The 24,156-nt window shown below is 49.9% G+C and overlaps 1 protein-coding gene across 1 annotated transcript; it reads right to left on the minus strand.

Annotated features, from left to right (window-relative positions):
* Nucleotides 1–6,053: 6,053 nt before the first annotated feature.
* On the minus strand, nucleotides 6,054–23,877 carry LOC144931019 (neuronal acetylcholine receptor subunit alpha-5-like). The gene is made up of 6 exons (XM_078854887.1): nucleotides 23,447–23,877; nucleotides 14,925–15,076; nucleotides 14,445–14,489; nucleotides 13,969–14,078; nucleotides 11,571–12,441; nucleotides 6,054–7,472 (listed from the first exon to the last, which is right to left on the minus strand). The coding sequence occupies exons 1-6, from the start codon at nucleotides 23,502–23,504 to the stop codon at nucleotides 7,302–7,304; spliced, it is 1,407 nt and encodes a 468-aa protein (XP_078711013.1). The 5' UTR covers nucleotides 23,505–23,877; the 3' UTR covers nucleotides 6,054–7,301.
* Between the last annotated feature and the right edge of the window lie 279 nt (nucleotides 23,878–24,156).

Raw genomic sequence — 24,156 nt, forward strand, 5'->3', positions numbered from 1 at the left:
TGTACTTTTTAATACATGTTTTCTCCTACAACATCAGAGTTGCAGCGCCACATTGAATACGCACTACAATGACAATAATTTTAAGTGATTTGAAGCATGTTTTATATATTTGGGGGGGGGGCAGAGCTTTGTGACGTCATATTTGAGGGGGGGGTCTGACTTTTTGTGACGCCGTGTGACTAGGGGGGGGGGGGGTCAAAAATCATCCAAAATCGCGTGACGTCATTTATGGACGGCCCCCATACTGCCGGGCGGTGTCTCTCTCATTGGTGTGGAAGCTCGAGAAAGAGCGCCCCGTATATGGAGGGAATTTGTCGGCGTACCATTCCATGCTGGTCACACGTCTCGGAAGAGGGCTGGTTAGTCTTGTTAATTTGAAGCTGACGTAATGCTGTTTAGGGAAACAGCGCTCGTGTCAGGAAATGAGATGTCCTATTGAGCTGTAAAATTAACGATGGGCAATGTTCTGAAGTCTCAAGGGCGAGACGAAACCGTGACATTTACGGGCAAACTTTTTTTGTTATACATGAATACTTATACGTTTGTGTGTGTGTCTGTGTGTGTCTGAACCAGGTATCCTGTGCTCTTTAAACCTTATCCGCTTACCGTGCGACATTCCTTTCAAAGAGAACTCATCTGCAGAACGCAGGGATGAAGCTCCCGTGTTAATTGCGTGCGATGAGGGAACTTCCAAAGCTGCATCCACCTTAATTCCCCTGACCACAAACAAATCCATTCTCTGTGGAAGTGTAAATGCAGTGAGATTTTGGTTTCTTCTTTAAACTGCCACAAACGCCTCCATCGCAAACGGCGAGTGAGTGAGTGAGTGACACGGCTGCGTTGAGGTGTGCACGGGGTCGTGCTGTACACCGTACGTTGTTTGGGCATGACGTCCGTCATTTCTATGAGCACGGTGGGCTTGCGTACGGTGCGAAAGAAGTTCAGCGCACACGTACACACATGCTGTGGGCGCTTCTTCGGGAACGGGATTGGACTGACGTCTGCTCCACGTGCCGGAAGATTCGATGCACACCATTCAGTTCCTCGGGATAAAAACAAATCTCACGGCACGTGGAGCGAAACGTCGGACATCGTGGCACGAGCCGATGAAAACGAGACCCCCGCCGAGGAATTTGTGAGCGAGTGGCCTGCGTCAGCGAAACTTGACAGCGACTACACGATCATATTTTAGTTTTTCCCCTACAGTGTTCCGATTGGTTTTGAAAGCAACCACATTTTGCATTGGGCAATTCCCGGGTGCAATTAATACGGTGCGCTGCTGCTCTACATGCCATGCAATCGTTAATTACCATTGCAATCAGTCATCGTCATTCCGTAGTATGAATTCGTGATTATCATTTTGTTTGCCAACCAATGCACAATTCCTGTATGTTATTAGCCGGCTGATGTGCCAAGGGTTCGGGTACAGATCCTTTGAGGGATCATGCAAAAAAAATGTGCATGCGGTCCTCACTTTAACAAAAATAAAAACCCTTGAGCAACATCAGCACAGGCCATCAACGTGGGGCCATCACGAAGCGCCATTCTCTGCTCGGGACCTTTCAATCGTAACTCTTCAAAAGTTGCCGATGAAATAGCTCGTGATTTGATTTTTCAACGGCGTGGCGCAATGGTCGTTGACATTGTCAAACAACACAGAGGTGTACGTATCTGTTCTCCGCTTTTCGTAGGCAGTTATATTCTACGTGACGTGCTCTATGTTGCAAACATGATGCCTTGAATAAAGGTGTCAGTTTTGTACCAGTTTAAAAGGGTAAAAACCTACTACTATATTTTGCCACTGGTAAAAGAGATCTCATAGTGTGCTCTATGTGTTGAATGCTTTTAAACTTCTTTGTCGTGTGCTTTATTGTTTAATTTTCTTCTCTCATTTGACCTGCTTTGTTGTTGTTGTGCGCTAGGCTCGCGTTGCTCCGTGTTGGTGTTTCTCGCCTTTGCGTCCATCTCCTTTGTCAAACAGATGCCGTGCGGAGGTGGAACAGATGGTCAATGAATCTATACAAATTATAATCGTTTAACACGTCGGCTTTCGCGACCAATATTATTCATAATAAAGGTTTTTAGGGTTAGATCGCGTAAGTGTATATGTGTCGTAACCCTCCACCACCCGACACAGCCAGTAAGGTTTGTCACATAAACAAAACGCGACAATGAGTTTACTACTTTAGCCCACCGGTGTGTTGGAGAGTGAATCGACAACATTTAAATGGTGCGTTGTGTTTACGTGACAAACCTTACTGGCTGTGTCGGTGGTGGAGGGTTACGACACATTTGTACTCATGCGATCTAACCCAAAAACCTTTATTATGAATTACAATCGACTACTTTTTGGCTGATGACTTAGGCCCCTTTAAAACGGCAGCTGTACCAACACACTGCCTCTTGAAGGTGGGGAAATCCCGCCTGCAGGCATGCCCAGCGTGACGCAGCTGATAATGCCGATCACGTGACAGAGCCTCCCATTCACCTCCCGTCCAATGGCACATGCGGGAACAGAGGTGGTACTTTTTTTTCTATTTTCGTGTTATCCGATTGAGTCAAACGAAACTGAGCTATGTAGCTCTTTTTCCGGAGAGCGACCTGGCCACAAATGATAGCTCAACGAAGTGGCTTATCACGTGCGAATTTATAGCAGTCAAATAATCGAAACGCACGTCAGGTGGAAAAAACCCAGAGGATCCGGATACAAATCCACCTGACCACGGGTAAAACATACAATCAAAGTGAATAATCAAATTGATAACAGAAGAGTTATTGATGAATTTAATAATCGGATATCTCAGCTCAAATTCGATGCCTGAGTGCAGATAAAACATTTTTTTGTTGCTGCTGAGGATGATGATTATTTTTATTTTCCTTCCTCAATATTTGTCTGGATGTCAACAGTGGCACCCTGGTTGACGCACACCGCGTGATCAACCCACTGACCACAATTCCATTCCTGGTCACAGCCACCAGCTTCTCGTGGCGAGTGACACACAGACCACTCTTCACCCCTCCTTCACCAACCCACATTCACCAGCATGGTGAAGTATGGTCAAACAACTCCCAATGACCGACACGACAGAGAAAGGCTGTAAAATGAATCAGTGATCGTACATGTTATGTTTATCGTTTATTGTTAAATTTGAATCACAGTTCCTATGATCACTGTTACGTTGTTTTTATAGCTTTATTTTTGTGATTTCGAAAACGTTTTGGATTAGCCATATTTGTTTGTTGTTGTACAGAGTCAGACTGATAACTTTTATCTAAATTGTCTTATGGTTGTTATTGTTTGACTTGTATCCCACTGGGATGTTTGCACACAGCGTTGATATGCGGTGCTTTTTCTGGAAGACTTTGCTGTTTTTTCCGGGATTTTTTTGTTGCGTGTGGTCACTTTAAGATGTTTCTTGTTCTAGATTTGAAGTGACCTTGATACAGCTAATCTGGCTGTGACGGTCCCACCTGATGACGGAGACTTGTGTTGCCTCCGAAACGTCGTGATTTTTGTTTTTATTTTATTTTACTTTCTACGTGACTTTACCGAAAAAACCTAAGAAGATGTTTCTTGTTCATGCTTTTGTTTGTTGCGGTTGCACCCGATTCAAGAGCCGAATGGCTCACAGGGCTATACCTAATAAATGAACTAAACTGAACTGAACGCATGACCTTAACATTAAGAATATACAGCACTCTTTATCGTAAGTATATATCATTGGTGTCATTAAAGGTCACATGCTACAGTGGAAGATTACATTACTTGTAAAGCAATTTCAAAGCCTACGCAACAACAAAGTTGTGGCCTGACACCAGAGAACCCATCGATGGTTAAGTCTGTAGGCACGTAACGATGCATCGATTCGTCAATCCGACCTTCATTCTCACGCTCACGATACAGGCATTGAATCACGTGTGTTTGAGACTCGATTATTTTCGATGCATCATTGCCGCGTGTTTAATTGGTTCTCATGAATGCCGGAGAAAACACATGAGCCACAGTGGCAAAGGGAAAAAAATGCAAATTTTAAATCGAATCGCGATTACCAATCGTGATTACGCGTTGAATGGCGAAGCGGTGAATCCATACATGCCCACGAGTGGGTAAGTCGCTTGGTTTCTGGAAGAAGGCGACAATTGCATAAAACACTTCCACTATATGACGGGGGGGGGGAGTGGGGGTCATCAACAATCAGTCGATCAATCACTTTGGTGAACATTTCAATCACAACTTCGTAGATTTGAACCGAGTACTTGCGGAGCACTTGACATGGAAGGACATTGTATCACCACTCATAACAAAGAGGATATTTTCTGTATCACGGAGCAAAGACAAAACAATTGTCTGGCAATCTAAACACGGGCGTGTAAAATGAGTGAATATTCATTGCGGAGTAACAGCGATCATCACCCTCTCTCACCATCCCGCCCTGACGTGGTCTCACCTTGCATTGGTTCTTACAACCTACAGCTAGTCTGAACGAAACGAAAATACTCGTCATCGGAAGAAGAAGAAAAAACGTGCTCAATCAGTAAAGACGTCATTTCGACATCAAACTGAAACCTTTTTGCAAGGAATCATGTCTGCATTAACCAAATATACTTGTGGTGAACATGCAAACAAAAAAAAAATGCTCTGATAGTATATGATGCATTGCCTTTGAAACTGATTGGCCCACACCAGAGACAGCTCTCTTTAGAGCCTCGTCTCAAGCAGTGTTAGATCAGAGGACGCCGAAAGGCGAACAGCACAAAGACAATGCCCCTATCACGACATTGAGAGCTCGGGGTGAGCAGTTACATCATGGGACCTCCCTTGCCACACGTATCTGTGATGAACGCAGACTTGATTCCTTGCAAAAAGGTTTCTGTTTGGTGTTTTAGCATCTTAACACAACGGTTTTATTGCCAGAAATGGTCAAACCTATTCTTATACGTCATTTCAAGTGTCTGTAACGTACTTAACCCCTCTCATATCAATCTCCTCTCCTCCACGCATTCTCCTACCTCTCCCCTTTAAATCTCACTCTATTCGCCTCCACGCACTCTCCTGCCTCTCCCCTCTCGTCTCACTCTACTCCCCTCCATGCACTCTCCCACCTCTCCCCTCTAAATCTCACTCTACTCCCCTCCACGCGCTCTCCTACCTCTCCCCTCTCATCTCACTCAACTCCCCTCCACGCACTCTCCCACCTCTCATCTCACTCGAATCCCCTCTAAGCACTCTCCCACCTCTCCCCTCTCGTCTCACTCTACTCCCCTCCACGCGCTCTCCCACCTCTCCCCTCTCATCTCACTCTACTCCCCTCCATGCACTCTCCCACCTCTCATCTCACTCGAATCCCCTCTAAGCACTCTCCCACCTCTCCCCTCTCATCTCACTCTACTCCCCTCCACGCACTCTCCCACCTCTCATCTCACTCTACTCCCCTCCACGCACTCTCCTACCTCTCCCCTCTCATCTCACTCAACTCCCCTCCACACACTCTCCCACCTCTCCCCTCTCATCTCACTCTACTCCCCTCCACACACTCTCCTACCTCTCCCCTCTCATCTCACTCTACTCCCTTCCACACACTCTCCCACCTCTCCCCTCTCATCTCACTCTACTCCCCTCCACGCACTCTCCTGCATCTCCCCTCTTGTCTCACTCTACTCCCCTCCACGCACTCTCCTACTTTCCCCTGTCATCTCACTCTACTCCCCTCCACACGCTCTCCCACCTCCCCCCTCTCGTCTCACTCAACTCCCCTCCACACACTCTCCCACCTCTCCCCTCTCATCTCACTCTACTCCCCTCCACGCACTCTCCTGCCTCTCCCCTCTCGTCTCACTCTACTCCCCTCCACGCACTCTCCTACTCTCCCCTGTCATCTCACTCTACTCCCCTCCACACACTCTCCCACCTCCCCCCTCTCGTCTCACTCTACTCCCCTCCACGCACTCTCCTACCTATCCCCTCTCATCTCACTCTACTCCCCTCCACGCACTCTCCTACCTCTCCCCTCTCATCTCACTCTACTCCCCTCCACACACTCTCCCACCTCCCCCCTCTCGTCTCACTCTACTCGTCTCCACGCACTCTCCTACTCTCCCCTGTCATCTCACTCTACTCCCCTCCACACACTCTCCCACCTCCCCCCTCTCGTCTCACTCTACTCGTCTCCACGCACTCTCCCACCTCCCCCCTCTCGTCTCACTCTACTCCCCTCCACGCACTCTCCTACTCTCCCCTGTCATCTCACTCTACTCCCCTCCACACACTCTCCCACCTCCCCCCTCTCGTCTCACTCTACTCGTCTCCACGAACTCTACACTCCAGAAACCGGCGACGTTCTGCAAAAAACTTCAGTCGACCGCCGTTCATTGTTCCCTGCTGAGCAAGCAATCTCAAACTCCCTTCCCCAGCCATCTGTGCTGTCAACTCTCTGCCCCGATTCAAGTCCAGGCTCCGGGACCGTTCTCTTATCCTCTGCTTTTTTTTGCCTCCCTCTCTTTTTTATTTTATTAAATGAAATAAACCAGCATGCCTCCTTTCACCTGGATGCTCCAATCTCGTTGGCCCGTTGTTGTGTACGTGTCTTCGAACTGCGTTCGGACACTCTGATGAATCCGACGTGTGAGATATTGGACAAGTCATTCTGGGAACAGCGACAACGATCCGTGTGTGCAGAGTGAAAATGCCTATCGCAGACCCGGTGGCTACAACGCAATGCGCGTCGACGGGAGTGTGCGTGCGTCACGTGGGGTCCCAGTGGCGTGTGGGGCTTACACAGGGGGCAGGGTGTATAAGTGCTGCAGGTTACTTTGGTGGGTGAGAGGTGACCACGATCAGCCCGGGAAGAGACGCACAGGGATAACGGCTGATAATAAAACATTACAGGCTGCCGTCTGCGTCTGATTTTGCCGTATTGGCAAAGTGTTATTATGGCAAACGGGTTTTTTTTTTTACAAAGCTGCACCGTTAGGAGTTGTGCTTTTACGGTAATTCATGAAACGTTCATGCTGAAAAGCATGCATTAAATAGTTTTCTAGTTTTCGCTACGTAACGGTAACTTCTTTCGCGCAGGTAACCGCAGTTGCGTTTTTTGTTCTCGTAATATCCAACAGTACGTACAAGAGCTGCGGATAAACTAGCATGAGGCTAACGGTTGATGAGACAATATAAAACGACCAGCCAAACATGCCGTGTGCGTTTGCGTGTGTGTGCTTGCGCGTTACGAACAAAATCTCCATCCAGTTAAGGCAAGACAAAAAAACGTGTCTTCTGACGGTTGTAAATATAATAATAATAATTATTATTTAGGGGCAGGGGATTTCGGTGAGGTTGACGGTATGAAGTCAAAGCTACGCCAGGCGTAGATTGTCGGAAGGAAAATGAGTATGGATCCGAAGACCGACACCGACAAGAAGGTCCACAGCAATATTCTGTCCACGACTTGAGCCACGAACTTCCAGTCTTCAACGACCTTCAGTCAAAAGCACACGGGGCGCGCAAACGCGTGCAAGGGTTAAGCTAATCCACGGCAGCGATAGCAAATCGAGAACAATGTTGTATCCGCTATCGTCGCCAAGGAAGACGCTAACTTTCACGGACATTGCATGCAGTGGTTGCACGGTAGGGGGCGGGGCAATGTTGCTTTGTGGACATCTGTGACAAAGAGATTCATAGCTCATCGGTTTCCTCCAGCATAAACACATATTCTGAATCTGATGAGTTGTTTCCAGGTAAACATTTTAATCTTTACAAATTAGGGCCACGACGCCGGCCCACAATGGTCTACTCCGTTGGAATGGCGTCTTTCACGCCTGCCGTGAACCAGACGGCACGTAGCGTTGTAAGCTTAATACACCTGCAGAATTAACCAGGGCGGCCTGCCGGATTGGCACCGCAAACCTCTGCAGTCAGCGGTGAACGAGCTGACGCTGGGACCATTGGCACCACTTCAGCAAGAGCTCTCTGCACGCCCTCTACAGGTTGCAGGTGCACGCACTTCAAACGCGCGTTTCTCTTGACATGTGCGTGGGTGGCTATCGCATTGCGTCTCGGGACGTGAGTCCACACCATCTGCAATGTTCACGGCGCGTATTTGTATCGCGCGCAGTGGTTAATTAATCTCGCACGGAATTAAACACGCCTCAATGTAAAGTGGTTATAAAGTTAAAGTTATATGAAGTGAATATTCTATGAAGTGAATGATCTACAAAGTGAATCTTCTACGAAATGAGTGTTCTACAAAGTGAATGTTCTATTAAGTGAATGATCTACAAAGTGAATGATCTACAAAGTGAGTGTTCTATCAAGTGAGTGTTCCATGGTGGTTCATGATGCTGATCGCCGGGGGGGGTGGAGTGGCGGTGCGGTGGTTTGCGCACCCTGCAACGAACCCAGCGACCAATATCTGAACCGGTCCTGGAAAATCCCTTCCCCTGCCCCACACTGGTACGAGGTAAGGAGACCTTTCATCTAGCAGTGGATTGCCAAAGGGGCTACAAGTACAAATACACGTGTGTCGAACTTCTTCTGCACCGTAAAATAACTATTCCAGTGACGTACCTACTATGCTCACCATTGGAACCTCCTTTGCCAGTAGCAAAATATGATAATTGTTTTTTTACCCTTTTATCTGGTCATGTTTGCATTGACCACAATACCTGCAGTCGAAATGCAAACAAAAAACACACAACTCTGATCAAGTATGCACTCTCCTTGAAATTGATTGGTCCACACCCGAGACAGCTTTTCTTAGAGCCTAGCCTCACATGGTGTTGGACCAAATGACGCCAAAAGGCGCACATCTCAAAGATGAATTACATTCATATTCTTTGGTTTTTTCGATAAAGTCACAAATCACGACGTTTCGATGGCAACACAAGAGGTCGTCATCATCGTTTTGCCTGATGACGACTGCTTGTGTTGCCATCGAAACGTCGTGATTTTTGTATTTTAGTTGTATTTCTAACTACGTGAATTTACCGAACGAACCAAAGAGTATGGATTCCTGCAGTCACGAAAGCTTCAAATCAAGATTATGCCTACATTACTGAAATGTAGATTTCATCCCTGATGATTTCACCAATAGTTTGGTGAGCTCAGCGTAAGCCACTCTGATTTGGTTTTCCAATTGACGTGGCCAATTTTGATCTGGCATCTCAGTGGAGTTCGTCCATGGTGAACATTGGGTTATGTTGAGGCCTTCATCTAGTAGTAGACATGTCATGAACGATAATGATGATATTAATAACCGCCAGGTGGTTCAATAACTCCCTGGGGGACCTTTATTCAGACTGACTGACTCTATGTATGTTGAACATCTTCCGCACTTCACGGAGCCAACCGTGCTAATCGGAGGTGCGGGGAAGGAGCGACACGACCCAGGTCCAGTTGGGTTGTCTGGGCAGCACAGAGTCTTAGGGAACAGAGAAACGAGGCTTTCGTGCACGCACACATCCACACAGTCGCAGAGCCACTTAGTCACACAGCCACATAGATGCCCCTGTGGGTGTCGGGCGCGTTATCCCTCCTGAATTGTGTTCTCAAGGTTTGACCTTGCATTTTACACGCTCCGTCAGCTCCGCACCTCGCGTGCAGGGTGCAGGCTGCACTGGGTGGCTTGTCGTACAGCGGAAGAAATAGATGGAGCACACACACATACATAGCCCAAGACAGAGAGCACGCGTATAGCCTGCACAGACTGTTGGGGCAAGTGCTGTTAGCGAGTAGCACCTATGAAGGCCGGCACGGCACACGAGGGGGTGGGTGGCCAACACCACGCCTGGCCGCCTTTGTCTCCCCAGTGGCGATGTTTACACACCACACCATGGGAGGCCCAGGACCGATTCAGATAATCGTCACCGGTGTTGGCCGTAAGCAGGAATCGAACTCGGGTCGCCGGGTTCGTAGCGCAGCACGCTAACAGCTGCACTACCGCTCCCCACTCATACATACATACTTACGCATGTACACTCACAACCCCCAAACCACACGCATCCATGCACACGACTACGCATGAACGCCTCTGTGCACACGCAGCCATGAGTGCAGAATGCACTCCCACACATAACCACACACACACACGCGCACGCACTCGCCTACATGTGAATGCGTGAGTAGCAACCAAGCTCTAAATAAATGAGTTTTCAACATAGATGATGTAAAGGTGCGTAGCCCCAGTGGTTTCCTAATATCGGAAGGAAGAGCATTCCAGACGAACGCAGAAGCGCATCTGAAAGCGGGCGATGCGGTTGACCGCCATCTTTGTTGGATGGCGAGCAGCCAAAAGCCGCCGCTGCTGCTTCGAGGATGAGCGGAGTTCGCGTGATGGTGGTTTATGCTACTTGACGAGATCAGCGAGGCGTTGTGGTTCATTTGTGGCGAGCACTTTGTGTGTGTAAAGTATGTAGGACTGCAGTGGAGGGAGTCCCGTAGTGTGTGTCAGAGTGATCCACATCTCAGGATAATCATACGCTGATGCCAGAGTGACAACCGAGGAGACGCAAGGCCTTTTGGCCATTTCTCCTTTTGGTCGCGGTTAAGATCGCCTGTGATTTGTCCGCGACTTTAATGACCAACACTGTGTTGGGCATTCACGATTTAGGCACCTGTTCTAGGAACAAATTTGAAAAGGTCACCCTCGATTTGGCCAATTGATGTGGCCCCTCCTGCTTCGATCCCTTCTTAATAAGCCACATTTGATATTTGACCACTCTTAGTTGGCCAGAAAGATTTGACACTGCTTGAGCATATTGGCACATGGCAGAGAGGAAAGTGAAAACAAATGACGCAATGTGCAGTGGGCACCTACTACGGGCTATCTGTCCATGGATCGTGATCATGTTGTTGATGACTTCTGAGTTGTCAGCCCTTCATTGAGCCGCTCTTTAATTGGCCACCTGTGATTTGGCGACTACTTAACCGGCCATCCGCGATGTCGATGCTTCTGTTTTGATACATTTGGTCTCTTGATTTGCCCTCCTACGGATTGGTGCCCCACTATACACGCACTTCATACCGCCGCCTGTGCTTCGGCTGTGAAGCGCGCACACACAGACACACACACAGATCAATACATACAGACGCACTCCGCATGCGAGTGGCATCAGACATTCGATCCACAGGCAAGCGACGAGAGCCATTACCGCGATCTTCTCGGCTCGAGACGTCCCACACGCACTCGCTCACCGCACCCAATCACCCACCCGTTCACCTACCCACTCACCTACTCAACTACCCACCCGTTCACCTACCCACTCACTCACCCACCCACCCATTCACCACCGACTTACCCGTTTACCCACCCATCCACTCACTCACCCACTCACACACCACCGACTCACCCATCCACCCACCCACCCATTCACCGCCGACTCACCCATTCAACCACCCACCCACTTCATCACCCACTAACCCACCCACCCACCCGTTCACCCACCCACTCACCCACCCATTCACCATCGACTCATCCACCGACTCACCCACCCACTCAACCACCCACTCACCCACCCACCCACTCACCCACCCACTCACCCACCCACCCACTCACCCACCCACCCACCCACCCACTCACCTCTCGGACTTCGTTCTCCTTCTTGATGTGCCGCGTGATGTAGCGCACCGAGTCGATGGCCGTGAGGATGAGCCGCTCGGAGGCGCTGGGCGGCGACTCCCCGCCGTGGCAGGCGCATCCCGCGCGGCCCGGATCGCCGTGGTCCGCCTCGTCCGACGCCGTGTAGCGGTCGACGTGGCTCCGCATGCACAGGATCTTGGGCAGCTTGTGCAGGAAGAGCTGGCGCACCCAGGGTGCCATCGGGTGGTGGGTGGACGATGAGCGGTGGTGCACGTTGATAACGAACACCGTGATGATGATGGAGAGCGTGACGAAGATCATGATGAAGAGCAGGTACTCGCCGATGAGCGGAATCACCTTGGACGAGGACGGGATGATTTCCTCGATGACCAGCAGGAAGACGGTGAGGGACACGAGCACGGAGGTGCACAGCGAGATCTTCTCGCCTTCGTCGGAGGGCAGGTAGAAGACGAAGACCGTGAGGAAGGAGAGGCCCAGGCACGGCACGATGAGGAAGAGAGTGTAGAAGAGGGGCAGCCGGCGGATGACGAACGAGTACGTGATGTACGGGTAGAAGCGGTGGCCGTCGAGTCGCACGCCCTTGTTGCCCGTGGCGTTCAGGAACTCCCACTCGCCGTTGTCGAAGTACTCGCCGCGGTCCACGTCGCTGTTGACCATGATGAGGTCGACGAGGGTGCCGTCGTACGTCCACGAGCCGAACTTCATGGAGCAATTCTGCTGGTCGAAGGGGAAGAAGGTGACGTCGATGGTGCACGAGCTCTTGTAGATGGCCGGCGGCGTCCACTTGATCCGGCCGTCGTGTTTCACCACCGCCTTGGTGACGATGGAGCCTTCGAAGCGGCCGTCGGCGCTGCAATGTGTGTGGGGGGGGGGGGGGCAGGAGGGTACGCAAAGGGACAGAGCGCGGGCGCGATGTCACCTCGGGAGCGCGCGCGGAACAACGACCCGAGGAGGTGCTGCGGAACGCTCGCCCCAGCCGGAGTGACATTGCCGAACGCGGGCCGTGTGCGCGCACGTGCGCGTGCGTGGTGCTGGCCACCCACACACCCCCTCGTGTGCCGTTCTGTCTTTCACAGGTCCTCGCTAACAGCACTTGCCCCGACAGTCTGTTAAGGCTATACGGGGGATCTTTGTCTTTGGTGTAACTGGTGCGGTGTGTAAAAACATCGCCACTGGGGAGACAAAGGCGGCCGGGCGTGATGCTGGCCACCCACCCTCTCGTGTGCCGTTTCGGCCTTCATAGATGCTCGCTAACAGCACTTGCCCCAACCGTCTATTAAGGCTATACGGGGGATCTTTGTCTTTTTGTGCATGTGTGCCGTGCAACATAATCCATTCCAGACAACAGGCTGGTTATAATCTAAGCGCTGTTCAAGGCCATACCACACTGAAAAAACTTTCCAAAAAATGTAACTAAACAAAAATGTTGTCAAGGTCCCATCGTATCGATGTCACTTAAAGATGTGTCCTGCATTAGATGCATGTGTTTGTTTGTGTGTGTGTTTACCCTGCATTGCAAACCCTTGCCATTTGTATTGTGCAAATGACATGAATTGAATGCGTTATGAAAGTTGACGTCACTGTTTCTTTAAAACATTATTATTGCTGTATAAGCATGCAGAGTCTAAATGGTTTTGATGTGTTTCTTTCTTTATTGCCCTAGAAATCCAATTGGAAAAAAAATACAATTACATTCGTAATTACATAAGAGCACCCTCTTACGTTAATTTTAAACAAATGCAATTACATTCTGGTAACATTTTGTAAATAAGAGAGACATATTGTTCTGCTATGTACACAGACACGTAACAAAAACCCAACTAGATTCCAAAGTTGCGTTTCCAATGGAGCCGTTGGCCAAAACGAATGTGAATCAAACACGTGAGCAGCTGCGATGAATGGCTCTAGTGAGGGGGGCATGAGTCGTCATAGTCCACGCGTTAAAACGTGCAAAGCGCACGCGTGAAAAGCAAGCGCTCAATGTTAGGAAGCTCAAATTTTCAATAACAACAACAACAAGCGTATCCATTCCACGCATCACAGTTGCGCAAGAGATAAAGTGCACGATGACTGGCGATGATGATGTACCACCTGGACGGCAACACATCAACGTCATTTTACTTTAGCTGTCTCGCGAACATACTCCCCCCCCGCAACCACTACCCCCGGGACACGACAGAACGACGCGCAGACAGCCAGACATCCAGCCACGTGGCCTGGCTTGTGGGCTTCTGCCGCGGGCCACTCAAAAAAATGTCAGGCCGACGTGCAGATGCGTTCGCCTTGAAGTCGCGTTTCACGTGTTCGAGTGAGCGGGACCCCGTGGTTATGTAAACGCCGCAATACAAATAACAACCGCACACTCGCACGCACTCACTTGTCGTAGAGCACTATGTCGGGAAGCCATATCGAGCTCGCGGGAACACGGATTGAGTTAATCCCGCCGTAGTCGTCAGGATTCCATCGGAGATTAATATCCAGCCACTCCTGCCAAAACACACACCGGTTACGCGTGCACGGACAGTTTAGGGCAGGGGTCGGCAACCTACGGCTCCGGAGCCGCATGCGGCTCTTTACGGGCTGCTTCTTGACGATATGTACGTATGTACAGTATGTACTCAGATGCATTGCGGCTCTTGAAATACTGAATTTTGTACCGAATTGGAAAGAAATGGCTCTTCTTGTTATTTTGGTTGCCGACCCCTGGTTTAGGGATTCATTTGCAGGAGCAGCATCAGCGGTGGTGGTGGCAGCAGCAGCAGCACAATTCAACGTGTGGGCACGCACAGGTATTGAAATCTCCCCGTTAACCACATTTCTATCGAACGTTGTGTAACTGCGGTGCCGGATTACCTGCTTCAGCCAGACATTTGTGGTCATGAGCTGGTTTTTTTCATCCTGAAAAAAAGATAAACACAGGACAAGCTTTACGCAGTGCCCATGAAGGTGCCATCGTTATCAAAGACTTGTTATAATTAAACAACCATTTAAGTCAGATCAATGCAACTATAAACGAACACGTAGACTTGCACGTTTCAATATTTTTATAATGGTGATCATCCCTCTGAACCTCCGGCTGCCGTGCTACAACGTTTGGCGACACGCGCGTTATCGAGATTTGAGAGAATCCCCGGCGTTTTGCGGACACCTTAGCTTTGATTGTTGCAAATGCTTTCTGTTTTTTGCCGTTACAGATTTATCCAAGCGTTACAATATTTAAAAAACAACAACAACAACACCAAACAGCCGTAGGGTATATAAGCCATATGCTGCTCTTGTTTCAACGACAGCAGTTTTGATCTGCCGTCGAATTACAATTTTCGGAAGGCTCACCACATCCACCAGCTGGGCAATGCCGAGGCCAAACTTGACCTCCACCGTGTCGCTGAGCCTTTCCACAGGGCGCACCCACTTCTGGTAGTCCTTCAGCATCCTCTTGAGCAGCCGGTCCTCCAGCTCGGCCAGGGATAGCGACGGCACTTGGGCTGCGTGGTCCGGAATAGTGGACACATGTTTGTTGTTGTTGTGTGTGAAAGAAGTAAAGGTGCAGCCATGCAGTGCTTGCTCGCTCACGCGACTGCTGAGCGGGAAGGTCCTCTTACATAGAGAGGGCGATCGAGAGCGTGTCCTCTATCGGATATTTTTGGCCTACTCTTCAATGCTATGAATGTTCTAAAATGTGTGGATGAAGGCCACTCCGCACTCGATACACACTACACTCTGTAGGCCATTGGGGATATTTGACCACACGTCGCCACGCTGGTCGGTGCAGATTGGTGAGGAATAGAGATGTTGGGGGTGGGGGGAGGTGAGACCGGTTCTTATATTGCTCGCTACTGACGTTAACGATGGTCGGGATCGACTCAAGACTCCCCAGGTTCATCGTACGGTGCACGAATCACTGTGCCCACCACCCTAGGTCGACTCAGCCTAAAATGAGTACCTCGTGTGGTTGTGTAAACATCACCACTGGGGAGACAAAGGCGGTCGGGCGTGGTGTTGGCCACCCGCCCCCCTCGTGTACCGTTCCGGTCTTCATAGGTGCTCGCTAACTGCACTTGCCCCTACAGTCTGTTAAGGCACTACGGGGATCTTTGTACATCCATTAACGTGCAGGTTTTTTGTGGATCACTGTATCAATGCCACTTTGGGACGCCTCCATCCAGCTGTGGATTGATCATGGCTGATGATGATGATGCTATGTGTGTTTCTTTGGTTACAGGAAGCAACCTTGCTCAGTGCCACAAGGGTGCAGAGAAAATAATCCAGGTGGCAGGGTATTTAAGTGAAGTGAACCTAAACTATACAATGATCTCCCACGATCAGTAAAGGAGGCTCCCCCTGTTGATGTTATTCAAATTATATTATGAACGTATTTGTATGATGCAGCATTCGCATGCTGATAGCTGCGTTGTTATTATTTATTTGTATCATTCCACTTCTTGCAGTGTTGTTATTTTATACTTACTGACTGTTTGTGGTCATTCTTTTTGATGAAACTGCGGACAAATTTTTTATTATTCATTTTAAAATGTTGTTTTTTTGTACATAAATCTGTTTGAGAGCGATCATTTCGTGATAGGCGCCATACAAAATTAAGATTAATTGATTGATTTAATGATCCAGGTACAACTGTCTGCTCAAACGACTTTGTAAAAATCTCCAAGACGATATAGACATGCATTACACTCCTGTTTAGGTTTTCGCGGTTGTCCGACGTTTCATTTCAGGTGCTGGGAGCTTCATCAGGAACTAAATATGCTCCCTGCACGTGCCGAATAAAATCACAGTCCAAACCACAGACACGTGGCAAATGCAACCCAACACTTGTCGGGAGAAAAAGAAAGTTCGAAAATAAGTCGTGGATTTCAAGTGACCTTTTGTGAAACCATGTTCAGTGATCCATGCCCAAAGTTGTGAAAATACTCTTCACACGATCGCCGTCACGAGCAACAACCAGAGTCACCTCCCCACACCCCCCATCATCATCGCACGCGCTTCGTGAGCCATCGCCCACGAAGTGCCACAACGGCCCAGGGCCATCCCACCACACAAATGTCGCGGCGCTCAATCTCCGCTCGATCGTCGTCGGGGAAATGGCGCGGCGAAAGGTGGAGACGCTGTTTACACCTGCGGCAGGAGCTGACGTCCTTGCCACGGCGACATTTCGTCAGCGTGCGGAATGAGTCTTGGCTGGACAGTTTATTGAACTGTCTAAACGCGCGCGCGCGGAGGGGATGGGGGGGGGGGTGAGCCTGCTTAAAAAAATATTTACTGACAAAATTGCGTTTCATCCGCCGTGCCAAATAAAACTCAGTCAGACAGGTGAAGGTACGATGTGGCGGGGAATGGACCTGTCTGCTGCGTGTGCAGTTTCATCCGGGGCACGTATCACAGCAATAATGCTTTCTCTTTAGCCTGGAAAGCTTCTCCGAGTCTCAATACTATTTTCAGGAGTAACCCGCAATTTTAATATTCGGCCTAATTCCGCTTCCAGTGCTTTGGCGCGTGGGAGAAAAAGCCGACTATTGAATTTATTCAAAGGAATCCACCAACATCGCTCAAACGTTTGACCAGGTTGTAAATACGAGCGGGCCAGGCTAACCGTAACGACTTACCCCTTGCATCATCCAGGTTTGATCCACTACGATAGCTTAACATCTGATCCAGCAAGCCTCGCCATCAGAGTAAATTATCACAGCTGGCCTAGAGCCAGAATCTTGGGTGGCAGGAACCCTAAGGAGTTCGAGTGTAAAAATCTGCACGCAATCGCCCATCACAGCTCACGGATCTCGCTCCCTGTTGTTGAACTTCAGTTTCATTCAGACTCGACGGTGCTCTCATATCCACGTAATGTCATTTCACGCGGGCCAAGAAATGTGCAGGGTTACGCGACAATTGACCAGAATGTAATTGCTAGCGGGGTCAAAGCTAAGTGGAACAAAGTTAGCCTGGGTCCAGCTTTGATCTGCAACACTGGCAATTCTTCGATTGGAGCGAGAGAATGAGAGGGAGGGTGAGAAACACAAAATCTAAACTTTCTCCTCCAAGCAAAAAAAAATCAATAACACACATTTTAGAGCGAAAAAAAGCAATATCAACTCCACCTAATCGGATCCTGGGAGAAGCAAAAAAAAAATACCACGGCTAAGAAATGAGATCCGAAAGAGAAAATAGATCTTATTGAGAGAGAAAGCGAAGCATGAGGAGGGCATGCGGACGGCGATGTCGCACAGGTTTCCTGCAATAGATTGCCTGCTTAATGCAACATGATATTACGTCCGGTAATGATTGATGTAAATTACACCCATCTGCTGCGCTATGAGTCTCTGTATTATATTAGGCAATTACATAACGCGTCTGCGCCCGTCCTATGCTAAATCAATGAGGCGGCTCGCGATTTTTCAAAAGGCATTTGCCGCGCCTCGTAACGAGCCGGCCTCGCGATCCGATTGCGGGAGCGAGGCGGCTTGACTCCTCTGCACCAAATGACGTCTAAATCTCGAAGCATCGAGCCGGCAGCTGCCCCTGTGCACGTGACAGCCACGGGCTCTCATTAGGCACCGGAGGTCCTGTGATTTTTTTTATCCCCCCCCCATTCCCTCCCCCCCACCTCCCCTTGGCGACTCCCCCCCGCCCCCCCCCCGCCGCCTCACGGTGCAGTGGGAAGAGCCTGCAGGGGATGCAAGAAACCAATTAGGGGACATTAACGAGACGGAACGCTAACTGGCAAGCGCGCAACGCAACAGAGGACATTAAATACCGATCTCCCGGAGCCGTCAATTTTCGCCCGACACCACTGCGGGAATGAGCAGCCCGTCATCCAGCAGTGGATTGACAACGGGGCTTGGACATCGCGAGGTATGCGATGCAAGCACGCTCGCGTCACGTGGTGGGGCCAGGCTCTCGTATTGACAAACTCAACGACCGCCGAAACGCATAGACTCGGCTGATTTTCCCAAGGGGTGGGGGGGGGGCGGTTGCGCGCACAGAGCTGTGATTCATGTTGCTTTGCGAATGTAACGAAGCTTCTGAACAGGCTAAGATGCCATCTGTCATTGCTCTTGCGATGGCAAACGTCGTATTTATGTTTTATGTTCTTGAGTTTGGAGATAAGGCGCCATCTGTAGCCACGCGTGCGATTAATTTACGAGAAAACCGTAGCCGTTACAAAAAATGCGAAGCAAAAACAAATAACTTTGACGCAATAGAGCGTGTGAAATATTTACGAATAATATGCACGACTAACCAAACACATTAGCCTCGATCATCATCACCATCATCATCATCATCATCAAATGTCAAATATAAAGTTAAGGGAACAAATGCTAAATATCTCCTATGAAATATTTCATTAATTCATCTCGAATCCCTCGGTATTCGCGAGTGTTGGGGCACATCTGCCCATGCTCTTCTTGCCTTCATGCATGGCCGCCTCCAAGTTCTGTTCGCTTGCGGCAACATCGGCGTCATTAATATTTCATACCATTCTTGTTTGGTTTCATGCGCTCATCTTATTTTTCATTTTATAACTTTTTTACCGCAAGTCCTTCCTTCCAACAAGGCCCTCGGCCGACAATTACGCAGCCAAAAAGGGTCCTCCTTTGCGCCCTTTCATGTCAACCATCTCAGCCTTGCGAACGTTTTTGGATAAGCAAATCAGGCAAAATAACTCTCTTACGACTACACTTTTCTCTCTCGCACACACACCTCGCCTAAGACGACATAATGCTGTATGGAATCTGTATTTATCCTTGCGAAATCCGATGAGCTATGAAGCTATTTTTTTTTATAGATTATCGTCCAGTTTGTTAACAAGCAACTATTCAAATGTTGTAACATGGTTGAGAATACATCACAGCCCCGCTCACTGATAGATGGTCAGAGTGGCAGTACATAGATGAGTGCTTGAATCTATCTGTGTGGATTTGTTGTTATAATCCTCTCGTATTATTTGGGATTCCTTTGGGTTATTCCAGTCTCGTCGCACGTGGCATGAATGAAAATGTACCAACATCTGAATTCAGAGTCCTCCTGAAAAAAAGAGTCTTGAGTCTAAGGAAGGCTTCATTTACAGTTTGTTTGCCAATCCAATGCTGAATCAAGCTCCCCCACCAATGTCATGTAGGTCATTGGAGTTGTTTGACCATACTTCACCACGATGGTCAGTGCGGTTTGATGAAGGGGATAAAGGCTCAAAACTGGTTCAAATAACACATTCCTGCAGAGGGAGCTGGTAGGAACGTTGGGTTGCTCGGTCAATGGCCAGGGTCAACGGCGGCGTGGTGTATTCCGCAAATATGGCCGACTGTGAGGGCGGGCACAAGCCGGCGTGAGTAGGTTAAACGTTGAGTTTAATAAGGGCACCACGGGGTGACCAGCCTCTCCCCACCCAGCCCCACCCCTCCCACCCCCCCACCCAGCCCCACCCTCCCCACTCAGCCCCTCCCCATCCAGCCCCTCCCCACCCTCCCCACCCAGACCCTCTCCACCCTCCCCTCTACACCCAGCCCCACCCCTCCCATTTTTGGATGCACGACGGACGGACACAATAATCCCCTGTGGGCTGGTGTAACCAGAAGGTTCTTACCAGTATCACTCTCTACTCATGCACGTTAGCATTGGTTGGGAAACAGTAAATTTTGGTAACCGCTGCGCCACCGCTCCACCCCCAGAAGAGACTTACCTGAGTAAAAAAAAGTTACTGTAACAATCATACATGATAAACACAACACGTGCAACATGTCAAGCACCGGGGAGGCAGATGAGGTGGGGAGCGTCTCGGCAAGCTATGTTGAACGTGGCATTGAGCATTACCCCCATCGTCTCGATGAAGTGCTTTGTCCAGTAACATCTGGCTACCCGGAAACAATTGTTACACAATCACGATACTGCTGATGAGACCCACAAAGTGCAATACTGGCCCAAGAGCTTGCTCGTGTGAAGAAATGCTACTTGACCATAATATTGGCTCGGAAAGCCAATTTAGACTAATGGATTTCAAACACATATTTATTCTCATTGTTATGTATACTCTATGTGGAGCTGTGTCTAGTTTGTTGTCCTTCCCCAGCACCTCCGATTTTTACGGTTGGCTACGTACGGTGCGAAAGAAGTTCAACATAAATCGAGAACGGAGTTGGGCGTATATTATGCTTCCGCAAATCATAAGATGCGCGCGCCATTCTGCGAGACGTAGCCTCCCGTCTGCGGATGAGAAGTCCCCACAAAGCTCCACTCCCCCCCCCCCCGTGGCTGATCTACGCTTGAGGTGTCTCCATCAGCTCTCCGGGTGGCCCTCCTTCACCTAGCGCCCTTTGTTTACGCGATGACACGAAGAGGGGGGGGGGGTTACGTCGCGCGTAAGGCGAGGTCAGCGGCGCGCAACTCGGGGAACAAAAACATCAACTCGCGGGTCAGCTCGCTCGGCGTGTGACGGCTGTTTGTTGTTGTTGATGTTGTTGTTGTTGATGTTGTTGATGTTGTTGTTGTTGATGATGTTGTTGTTGTTGTTGATGTTGTTGTTGTTGATGATGTTGTTGTTGATGTTGTTGTTTGTTGTTGTTGATGTTGTTGATGATGTTGTTGTTGATGTTGTTGTTGTTGATGATGTTGTTGTTGTTGATGTTGTTGTTGTTGTTGATGATGTTGTTGTTGTTGATGATGTTGTTGTTGTTGTTGTTGATGATGTTGTTGTTGTTGATGTTGTTGTTGTTGATGTTGTTGTTGTTGATGATGTTGTCGTTGTTGATGATGTTGTTGTTGTTGATGTTGTTGTTGTTGATTATGTTGTTGTTGATGCTCTCTCGTGGTCTGTCGCTCTCTTTTGGTTTTCCCCATTGTGTTGTCAACTCGGAAAGCACGCCCACTGAGCTAGGTAGCTCTCTTATTCTTTTTTTATAGAAGTGACTTAACCACACACGAAGTGGATTATCGTTACGTGGAAATGTATCGCAGCCAAATGCTCTAAACCAGTGGTGCTTAACCTGTAGGGTGCGAGACATGGACAGATTTATTTCGACGGCAAATCATCGAAATACAATCTAGATTTGAAGTTTTCGTGACTGCAGGGATCCATACTCTTTGGTGCTTTCGGTAAAGTCACGTAGGTATAAAATAAAATCGATTAAATCACGACGTTTCGGGCGCAACACAAGCGTCCGTCGTCAGGTAGGACAACCAACAGCAAGAAACAGCAAGGGCACGTAAGTACAACTACTTTGTGTCATCAGACCTATGTATGTCTTCACATCGGGGTGCTGCAAGGCTACGGTAAATGTGACGAACCACTGCTCTAAACGCACGTTGATTCTAAATGTGGCGGGGGAAAAAAACAAAGAGAGCCCGCTGAAAAATCCACACGACCACCAGGGAAAACGTGCAAACTACAAATGCACAGGCATCAGAGTTTCAGGGTTGAACCCACGACCACCTGTGTACCAAGCGAGGTAGTTAACATCTCGCCACGGTGGCGCCCGCAAACAAGTGCAACACTGGGGCGCATTTATTTTATTTACGTTTTTGCTCCACCCGAGCAAAATTCATGTCGACGTCAATCGCCGTCGTATAAAACCCGACAGCGGCGTTCCCACAATTATCTGCCGACACTTTGCAAACACCGAGCAAACAAAAGAATGACGATCACGATGATGGTGCTCTTAATGATGATGATGATGGTGACGATGTATTAATCGCGGGGTTCTCGTCGTCGAGTGAAACGTGATTCAGGGCGCGTGCGAATGCGCGATAACGCGACAGCCAAAACACGAGGACCCCACAATGGCACACGCGCGCACGCGCGCAGTGAACAAAACAAATAAATGCGCCGACTAAACCCGCGCCAAGCCTCCCTCTGTTCCCGTTCTCGCGCGCGTGTCGCGCTCGACAATTAAAGCCGCAATTAAGGGGAGGTTCGGCAAAAAAAAATCCCTCCCCTTTTTTAATGTGTTCGGGAGACATCGGCGCGATGAGATTGAAAGCGCGGACGGACATCTGTCGGCCGCGAGGCCGTGCGATCACCCCCCACCCCCCACCACGCTGTCCCGGTTCGATGCCCAGTTGTTCCGGCTCGAGTCCGCGCCGCCTCGGATGACGGACGTGCGATTAGAAGGGGCTCGCGTGGCAGGCATGTCCACGCGTTGCGATTTGCATATTAATGCGGCGGCAGATTGGGGGTCGCACTCCCTGTTGACGGGTAAAATGACGCGCCCCATAATCGGGGGTTGCGCTCTCCTCTGCGCGGCGCGGTCTGCGCCGCCCGGCAGCGATCGGCAGCGGAGAAGCGCAGAGACCCTCGCGGACGAGCCGACGTTCGCGGCTCGGGGGAGTTGCTGCTTCGAACTCGCGACAGAGAGAGAGAGAGGCGCTCGCCGACTTTGAGCCTTCCACACAACGCACAGACACGGGGAAACGCGATAATACGGCGTGGCGAGCCGCAGCCGCCGCCGCTTGCTGCTGGCTGCGAGGTCTTTATACAGCGCGAGCGCACGCACCCACGCACGCACCCACGCACGCACCCACGCACGCACCCACGCACGCACCCACGCACGCACCCACGCACGCACCCACGCACGCACCCACGCACGCACCAACACGCGCGCTGTGTTATTGTCTTTGTGTCCGCGTTTCTCGGTGTACGTGCGTGTGTGCGCGCGCCGTAGAACGCGCTTCCGTGTGCAGGCTTCGTAATTTAAATTTCGCATAAAAACCGATCGGCGAATATTTTCTTTTTTTTTAACGGAGCACTAACGTGGTTCTCCATGGGCCAGCAGTGCTCATCGTGTCCGCGTGTGAATATGTGCGCGAGTCGCTGTGTGCATTGCATTCGATAGCTGCTGCTGCTACATGGCACTCACCGGGCAGGGAGAGCATCACCGCCAGATACCCCACGATGCGCATCTGCAGTAAACGCATGGCCGTGGTGCGTCGCGCTCGCCTCCTCCACTCGACGCGGCTGCTCGATACACGCGAGACGCGAGATCACGGGTACTCCGCCGACTTCATTTCGGCAAGAGGAGCGTGGTGGTGGTGGTGGTGATGATGATAATAATAATAATGATGGTGGTAGCGATGGTGATGGTGGTGCTAGGAATAGGACGGCGGGGGTGGGAGTGGGAGTGCTGAACGCATGGATGATGGAGGTTGGGGATGAGGAGGAGGAGGGGGGTACAGGAGGACACCATTGAAAGCCGGGCAGCGAGCGCTCGCGCGAAGCGGGGTTCAGGTGTTCACAAGTGCGGACGAGCATGAGAACGAGGACGTTCGCACTTTATCGATCACATCGAGTGTGCGCTCTGCCCCCCCCCCCCTCCTTACCCCCCCCCCCCAACACAATACCCCAAACCCTTCCCGCACCCCCACCGATATCCCGTACACTCGCTCGCCCACTCCCTCCCTCCCGCAACCGCTCATCCGCCCTCCTCTCTGCACCCACGGGGTGGTTTATGGCAGCGGCGCGTAATTCATTAGCCCGTTATTGTGGGTCCCGCAGGACGGCTTCCATATCGATCGCTCGAGGATTGAAATCGAAAAGCCGATCAATGGCGAGGAGCGAGAGGCTGTCGGA

Source organism: Lampetra fluviatilis, chromosome 3, assembly GCF_964198595.1.
Source record: "Lampetra fluviatilis chromosome 3, kcLamFluv1.1, whole genome shotgun sequence".
Lineage (NCBI taxonomy): Eukaryota > Metazoa > Chordata > Hyperoartia > Petromyzontiformes > Petromyzontidae > Lampetra > Lampetra fluviatilis.